The sequence below is a fragment of the Haliotis cracherodii genome, unplaced genomic scaffold (genome assembly GCF_022045235.1).
Source record: "Haliotis cracherodii isolate W230 unplaced genomic scaffold, xgHalCrac1.p SCAF_13, whole genome shotgun sequence".
Taxonomy (NCBI): Eukaryota; Metazoa; Mollusca; class Gastropoda; order Lepetellida; family Haliotidae; genus Haliotis; species Haliotis cracherodii.
The window spans coordinates 32,088,907-32,098,308 of NW_027266268.1; the positions used below are offsets into that span (position 1 = coordinate 32,088,907).

The 9,402-nt window shown below is 37.8% G+C and overlaps 1 protein-coding gene across 2 annotated transcripts in view; it reads right to left on the bottom strand.

The window, feature by feature from the left end:
• LOC139459844 (ATP-binding cassette sub-family F member 1-like) overlaps nt 1-9,029 on the bottom strand; it is a 34,783-nt gene extending 25,754 nt beyond the window's left edge. The window contains exons 1-5 of one of the 2 annotated variants that reach the window (XM_071241553.1): nt 8,801-9,029; nt 7,688-7,919; nt 6,375-6,436; nt 3,859-3,969; nt 2,536-2,636 (exon numbers count right to left, since the gene is read on the bottom strand). In XM_071241553.1, the coding sequence (XP_071097654.1) occupies nt 2,536-2,636; nt 3,859-3,969; nt 6,375-6,436; nt 7,688-7,919; nt 8,801-8,911 (617 nt within the window). In that variant the 5' untranslated portion in view covers nt 8,912-9,029. Of the gene's footprint in view, nt 1-2,535; nt 2,637-3,858; nt 3,970-6,374; nt 6,440-7,687; nt 7,920-8,800 lie in introns of both variants that reach the window. The other variant, XM_071241552.1, reaches the window with a different exon arrangement.
• Between the last annotated feature and the right edge of the window lie 373 nt (nt 9,030-9,402).

Sequence of the window (9,402 nt, forward strand, 5' to 3'; positions counted from 1 at the left end):
GGATCAATGACATGCATCAACCAAGTCAGCGATTCTGACCATACGATCCTGTTAGTCGCCTTTTACGACAAGCATAGTCGCCTTTTATGGCAAGCATGGGTTGCTGAAGACCTATTCTACCCTGGAATCTTCACGGGGCTCTTACCATTGTGGCGAAACCCACAAGCAAGTGTTTAGTGCTGACACACAGAGAACCATCATGATAATCAGGATGAGTCAACAATTCATGCTTTGTTTATTTGTTGTTTACAGTGTTACCGCTGGCTTTTGAAACTGCCAGTCTGGTGGACTGGCAACTCTAAAAATTACCAGTCCCCTCTAATTTTTGTCAGTCCCAACTTTCAACAAATAAAAAATCATATGAAAATTACCTGGTTTTAATTCCCTCAACATCATATTCAATGCAATGAAGTCATCTCTGAAGTAACTTAGTTAGATTTACTTGTCATTCACACAAAGTTCAGTCACAATTCTCTCTTCTTTTTTAATATTTCGAGACTAAGTAATATATACAAATATATACTTAAATGTTATTTCCTTGCACTAGAAATAGACAAGGGGAACCCAAGACAAGCTGACTTCGTTTGAAAAATATACTTATGTGAATATCGCCGATGTTTTGTTCAACAAAGATTTGTAAGGTACTTTAATTGCCGGTCCACAGGGACTTGCAGTCACATGAATTACCGGTCCAAGCCTAATTTTACTGGTAAAAAACTGGTAATTACCAGTTAACAGGAACACTGTGTTTAGAATGCACTCTGGACTAATTCAGCTAAATAATTGAGTATGGATGAGACAATGCAGTGATTGATATTATGAGCAACGTTCCTCTGTCATGTTATACTGACACACCATCAACAATCAACCAAGTCACAGAGCTTGACCCCCCAATTCATTAAGTCCCCTCTTAGGACCAGCAAAGGTTGCTAAAGTACTCACGGAAATATAAAAAAACCTGTTTTTTCGACCTTAGATCTTAAATAAAGGCAGTTAATATACAAAATATGTAAATATTCAAACAACTAAATTAGTACTAATTGGGTCGTGGCACAAATACAGCGTATCAAATGTTTTTAAGCCTTTTTACACGTAAAAGTGTGTATAAATGTGAATAAAACAGACTATTGTGAAACAGGGCATAACCAGGTGTAAGTAGATCAAGGTGACCTATGACACCTTGACGACAGGTGAGAACAGGTGCATAATGCCTATAGTCTGTTTCTGCTATGTCAATTTGGACTTAGTTTTATCTTTTAATGTTGAAAGTGCCGACAAATTACCTCCTGCAAAGTACATTTTGTATTGTTCACTGTGATGTGATCAAACTAGCAAATCCAGACTAGTACTTTTCGAGTTGTTTGGGCATTTCGTATTTACAGCTATGTAACACTTTGTGTCGATTTTTAAATTGAGAAAAACAGTTTTTTTCATTTCCGTGAGTATTTTAGGGACCAATTCTAAGCCGGAATACCCACAAGTTAGTTTTCAAGTAGCTAAAGGATGCAACTCTCTTACACATTGCAGCATCTTAGAACACTTGTCCAGGTGAGACTAATCCATACTTTAATAATAATCATAATAATAGTTCACCACTTCTTCACAATATATTTAATGAGTTTATTTCATGACTTGTGTTCAGAGCTGCTAGTTTCTACAAAGTGATATACACATAAATCATTTAAGTTTGATCGTCTTCAATCACATTAAACATTGCTTCACAAGAATCCCAGCTTCCTTGTTTCTAGAAAATATATTTGGGTATTGATAGAGGCCAAACTTTCTAATTTGGCTAAAAAGTTGGGAAAATAACTTCCTTTATGTCTTTTCTATGGTAATGCCTTGATAAAAGTGTCCTTTATAAAGTAAATGACCAATTTTCATGAGAAAAGTTTTGCGTTTGAGGTATTATTAAATAATTATAATTAAATATAATCACCATGATCACAGCTAATTAGTCCTGTAAGATATGAGTGAGTGAGTTGGGTTTAATGTTTTTGACGTATTGAACAGTATTTCAGTTGCATCACGGCATGGCAGCTTGATGTGGGAGGAAAGCCCTAAGTGATGCAGGAGTTAGCCGTTTACCACTTCGGTGAAACCCAAGAGTACGGACATGGTGCTGATAAACCAAGAGTGAGTGAGTGAGTTGTGTTTAACGCCGCTTTTAACAGTATTCCAGTTATATCACGGCATGTCAGCTTCATGTGAGAGGAAAGTCCGAAGTGATGCAGGTCTCAGATGTTTACCACTTCGGTGAAACCCACGAGCACGGGTATGGTGCTGACAAACCTAGAAACATAATCGGGGCGAACCGGGATTCGAACCCACAATCATAGGTTTCTGGTGTGTCCAAGGAACGCAATTCTGCACAGCCTTAGACGACTGGGCCACCCGTGCCCCCGATAAACAAAGAAACAATCAGGGTGAATGTGGGATTTGAACCACGGTCATTGGTTTTAGGCCCACCTAAGGGACACAACTCTGCGTAGCACTTGTGGTACCTGTAAGAAAGGAAGACAAGCAAGTACGCACCCATTAGGCCCCACTAGACCATATCGTCTCTGGTTCGTGATCTGCAGCGTAGCCCCAACAAACAGATCCTTCCCTCTGGCCGATATGGAGAAGTTCTCCACCTGATGGCAAGACACAATGTTTTCACAGCAGCCATGTTCAAAATAATACCTGCACATTTAAAATTAAAAGTAACTTGTGCCGATTTTGAAACCAGTGAGGAATGTACTTTACACTTTAAACTGCAGAAACAAATAGAACATTAAGATCTTGCTCAATGAAAAGATTTTTAAAAAACCTTTTCCCACTTTTTCAACTTAATTTCCAGTGAGTGAGTATGGTTTTACGCCGCTTTTAGCAATATTCCAGCAATATCATGGCGGGGGACACCAGAAATGGGCTACACATTGAACCCATGTCGGGAATCAAACCCGGGCCTTCAGCTTGACGAGCGAACGCTTTAACCACCGCCCATACTTAATTTCCAAAGATAACACCTGAACATCTTTAGCAGTGTTTTTTGACAAGTGAAAAAAACACATTTCTAAACCTGTAACCATGGTAACAGTTGCGCACCTAAATGTCCAGTGATCGATATCATGAGCAACAATCTACGCCATTGTGGTAGGATGACATGCAATCAAACAAAATCTACTAAAACTATGTTTATAACGAACACTCTTATAACAAACTGACTGATATAACAAACTTATGTTTTAGTCCCATTTGTTGTATAAATGCTGTATAAGCTTATAACGAATTACGATTTTTACGAACTAAAATTAGTGGTACCTTCGAGTTCGGTATAACCGTGGTTTATTGTAGTTTGGACAGACAATCTGGTGATCAATATTATGATCTGTTTGTTTGTTGTCTACACCACACTCAGCAATATTCCAGCTATATGACAGCGGTCTGTAAGTAATTGAGTCTGGACTACATAATCCAGTGATTGACATCATTAGCATCAATCCATGCAATTGGGACACGATGGATGACATGCATCAACCTTCCCGTTAGTCGCCTCTTACGACAAGCATAGTCACCTTTTACAGCAAGCATGGGTTGCTGAAGACCTATTCTACTCCGGATCTTCACTGGTCTTGATATTATGAGCAACAATCTATGGCATAGGGGTACGATGACATGCAATCAACCAAGTCCCCGGCCGGGCCACCCAATCCACTTGGTTACCTCTTTTGACCTACAAAGGTTGCTGGGAACCTATTCTAACCCAGAATCCCCACAGGGTCACAAATCAATGAACTTCAACAGTGTCATAGCAGCAAAAATACTGTGGTACTAATATAGGCATGTGTATTTCACTGTTGGAGGCATATGTACCTTGATGTCTTGTTGGTTCTCCAGCACCGCGGCCTTGGAGGACTTCTCAGCCTGGGACACGGAGAACTGTCCCTGGTCGCCCATCATCTCCAGCTGCTGCTTGTACTCCGCCTACAACACAGCGGTCAGTGAGTTGGACTTTTCAATAGGGATGGCTATCGATATAGATTATAGAGATCGATAATCGCTAACTAAATATCAATCAATTACTTCAATAACTTCGCGAGAAAGTTCCGAAAGAATAACAACATATTTTACGCCACTGGTGAGCAGTGACACATTTATATATGGATCCTTTTGTGGACATTCGAGATATGAAAAAAACCCAGTTCCTTCCCGTCTTCAACACTTGACATTTTTGACAATAACAAGTCTGTTTCAGTAAATCTAAACTTTATTTCATCACAATACTTTATGTAAGTTATTATCGATGACACCGATTCCAATTGTTGATCTTGTTAGCCAGCCCTACTTTTCAATATGATCACGACAGGGACACCATAAATGGGCTTCACACATTGTATCCACATGAGGAATCAAACCTGGTTCTCTAGTGTGATGAGTAAACGCTTTTACTACTGGTCTACCTCTACTGACCCAACAACACAGGGTGAATGAACTGGGTGTTACAACGTGATCACGACAGGGATACAATAAATGGGCTTCACACATTGTACCCACATGGGGAATCGAACCCAGGCCTTAGGTGTGATGAGTAAACACTTAAAACTATGGGCTACCCTACCTCCCTTACACCGCATGGGGTACTGAGGTGACCATAACTGCCATACTTTAACATACCGTACTTGTTGCAATAAGCGCTCTGCTCCTATTAGAGCCTCATGACCAACTTCTAGACCAATCTGTTAGAAATCTTTACAACCAAAAAGGTACATGACTGTCCACATTTTCTTGTGTATAGGAAATATTATTTATATAAAACAGCAGCTCAAAACGGCCAAAAGGGTATGTAATTGCAAAATGATTATTATTGAAGATGTTTTAGTTTCATCGGTGTTTGAACAAAATTGTTCAAAATGACTTGATGACTAAAACCAACTTGTAGTGTATGTTTTTTATAAGCACCCCCTTTGTCAATTTTCTGGGTGCCCAGGGTGCTTACTAGTGTGAATACGGTATAGACATTCCTACCCACAGAAAACCAATGTTCGACTGGCTGAATCGCAATCCCTCACTCAGGATGACTGTTTCATGAAATGATAATGATCAGGAAATTATAGGAAAAAAATAAACATTGGTCCCTAGATTTCAAAACAATTTACTTCCTGACCCTATTTTCCAAGTACCCGGCCAATCACTACTTATGTAATGGGATGTGATATTGAATTGTGAAATATGACTAACAAAATATGTCTAATTTCTTCATGTGTTCTTTGGTGGTTGAGACCAACTCTAAGGAAATGTCAGTGCGTATTATACAAGAAAAATATTTTTTCCCATAATTTAATTGCCCATAATTAGGGGTGCGTATTATATACTATGAATACAAGTGTGTAATATATACAAGTGTGTATCATATACAACTGTGTATTATATAACTGCGCATATCATTCAAGTAAGTATCATAAACACATGATACAAGTGCGTATTATATACAAGTGTGTATTATATACAACTGTGTATTGTATAACTGTGCATATCATTCAAGTAAGTATCATATACACATGATACAAGTGAGTATTATATACAAGTGTGTATTATATACAACTGTGTATTGTATAACTGTGCATATCATTCAAGTAAGTATCATATACACATGATACAAGTGCGTATTATATACAAGTGTGTATTATATACAACTGTGTATTGTATAACTGTGCATATCATTCAAGTAAGTATCATATACACATGATACAAGTGCGTATTATATACAAGTGTGTATTATATACAGCTGTGTATTGTATAACTGTGCATATCATTCAAGTAAGTATCATATACACATGATACAAGTGCGTATTATATACAAGTGTGTATTATATACAGCTGTGTATTGTATAACTGTGCATATCATTCAAGTAAGTATCATATACACATGATACAAGTGCGTATTATATACAACTGTGTATTATATACAACTGTGTATTGTATAACTGTGCATATCATTCAAGTAAGTATCATATACACATGATACAAGTGCGTATTATATACAAGTGTGTATTATATACAACTGTGTATTGTATAACTGTGCATATCATTCAAGTAAGTATCATATACACATGATACAAGTGCGTATTATATACAAGTGTGTATTATATACAGCTGTGTATTGTATAACTGTGCATATCATTCAAGTAAGTATCATATACACGATACAAGTGCGTATTATTTACAAGTGCGTATTATACACAGATAAATATGGTAACTATGTTAACGATAACATGACAAGACAATGTTAAGTTTTGGTGTGTCTTATTACATCCTATCTATCTAGATTATTGACATGTATCAATACAGACCTGCATGGAATATCATGGCTTTCTTAATATGACAAATACCTGTTTCTTTAACTTCTTTAATTCCTTCTTGCTAAGCTTGGGTTTTATTTCTTCTGTTTCTTCTGCTTGAAAACAAGAAATGTTATCATAAACATAGTACTATATGAACATGTGTCAAACGAAATCAAATCCAAAATGGCGTGAAGTCCTCAGGGAATTATCTAGGATTCCAGTTTCACCAACAAATCAGTAAAATACATACTTGTTCTAATTTGGGATATTGAAAAGTCCTTATTTTCTTAAACATGTTAAATCCAGTGCATCCTAATAATTCATTCAATACAAAAATGTAAAACTAAAGACTGTAGCCCCTACTTGTTTATTAGTCCTGTTATCAGGGAAATGAAATCACCTTGCAAAGCAATAACATTATTTATTACTATAATAACATGATTTGGCAAATTCATTATTCCAATTATCAGAGTTTTACTGACACTTGCTTCATACTTTGAGCAGGGACGCATTCCACAAAGCAATCTTCGCGCTACGACTGTCGTAAGTCAGTGTTAAAGAATGGGAGTTACAATCGACTTAGCGCTAAGATTGCTTTGTGGAAAGGGGGGCCCTGGTCTAGATAAATCCCTGCTTTTGATACATATTTCATATATCATTTAACCTTCCAGAATGTTGTTACATTGTATTTTCTTTCTAATTCCACAGGCACATTTACCATTCTAACTTTGATTATTTCTTCCTGTTGACCACACCATTGCCAGTTTCGAACACCTTCCCAAGGCAAGGGAGTAACCGACTAGAAAGTCCAGTTTCCACCCTTGCCAAACTGGGCTGGAATGATGGAGTTATATTTTTGCTGGACAAATGAGTCTGTGCATAGTCCAATCAACATTGTTTAACGAAATTGAAATTTGGTTCATAAACTGTTGTGCAGATTTCAGGATTTGCAAAGCATGTGTTTCACCAACTCGGCATCAACAGATATTTTCCAAATCTTTTCATGTTTTTAATCAATGTGCTCAAGTGATTTGACGTACTTCATGAAGTAAGACCCGTTTTATCGAAACATAAATTTCTATTATCTATCAGATCATCTTGACTTGGTGCTGCCATTTTGTTTGAAGCAAATGCAAGTGATTTGAGAGGTGGAATCTGATTGGTCAATAGGAGGAACATAGAAGGGACATAAAATGTAATAGCCACTGGTGACACTAAGATCGAGCCCAGACATTCCAGCTTAGTTTGGCAAGTTTGGAAACTGGACTTTTACAGTCAGTAAACTCCCTTTCCTCGTGAAAAAGGTTTATAAAGCCAGATGATGGTTCAACTTTCTTTTCGTATTTTTTCATGACACTTACCTTGTTCAGCTTCCGCTGCTGCTCCACCGGCATCTCTGTCAACTTCACCATCATCGTCATCGTCAGAGCTGTAATGTTTCACAGGCTTTTTCTTTGGTTTGGCTTTTGGTTTCTCCACAACCGGCTCTGGTTCTTCCTCTGGTTCATCATTCTCCGCCAGCTGCATTTCTTCCTTCAGCAGATCCATCTTACTCTTCTTCGGCTTCTTCTTCTTTTTGGACTTGTCTTCTTCCTGTAACCATGGTAACAGTACTGAGATGATTATTCGGCTGCTTGAGTCTCACAACATGATCAATGCCAACATGCAGTTCCTGGGTCTTGGATATGGTCAAGTGAGATCAAAAAGGATTTAATTTTGTGTTCAAGATTGGTGCATTTATTTACCATAGCGACATGCAGATGCTCTATCTATTGCACCGCAGAGGTGGTCTTGAGGCTAACATAGTAAGAGTTGCCATGAAGTAGGTGAAAGTTAAGAGTGTCACACTCACAGTAGTGAGTGAGTGAGTATGGTTTTACACCGCTTTTAGCAATATTTCAGCAATATCACAGCGGGGACACCAGAAATAGGCTTCACACATTGTACCCATGTCGGGAATCGAACCCCGGGTCTTCGGCGTGACGAGCAAAAGCTTTAACCACTAGGCTACCCGACGGCCCCCACACTCACAGTAAGACCAAGACCAGGGCAAAAGGAATCTGCTTAATGTGTATGAGGGAAATAAAACGACCAAAGCATTAACAATTTGGCTGACAGCTGTGGCCATTTCTATATCTTCAACATGTTCAATGAATATTTTTTTCTGGCGTTGATTCCTGAACATCAAAATAAATACTTTTAATAAACAACACAAACAATTTTTCCAGACCTATCTTTTTTGGAGATATCTAGTTATTTTCCGAACAATAATAAATGATTTTTTTTGCTATAACTGCTTTGTGTTTTTGAGACTTGAGAAAAAAATAGATTTTCATAAACCGGCTCTACATATTACATGAAAAATACAATTCACAAAACAATGACAATTGGTCATCAATAACCATGCTAATATGTTCGATTTCGACATATTCAGACATCTTACACCAACGCCGCGCCAACCATCTGGAACATACCTTTGGATCTTCGTCGTCGACTGTCAAGGATTTCATTTTGTCATCTAAATTCGGTTCTTCGTCTGGCCAGTCGTCGTCTTTAGACTTTTTCCCTTTGCTTTTCTTCGGCATTCTGTCTGACAAATATCAGGCCAACTACGTACGTTTCTCTATTAGTGATTTTGAGAAGATCTTGATTGGTATTTCACAACAGCATAGACTTTCATGCGTCTCCCATGTGCTTTTGAAATCGAGGTTTGCCGGAAAGAATTAAGAGTTATCTCCCGTGAATGAACTTTAAAGAATCCGATTCGCATACTGGATTGCGTACAGCATTCACAAATGACACATTTTTATAATTTTTAATTCTAGGTAGGGTTGATTACATTCCAAGCGAAACAGCTATTTATTAAAATAGAAAATCAACGGAAACTTGGAATTTTTTAAATGACCACGCACCAGTGAAAACTGACACATGCCAAAGAGTGCCATACAGTTTTGTCAAAACGGCGAAAACAGATTACGGAACGCATAAGAGAATACTCCTAGAGCTGTGAGGCCAGAGACCATATAATATTATATGGTCTCTGGTGAGGCATAATCCGCTATTTCGGATTTTCTGT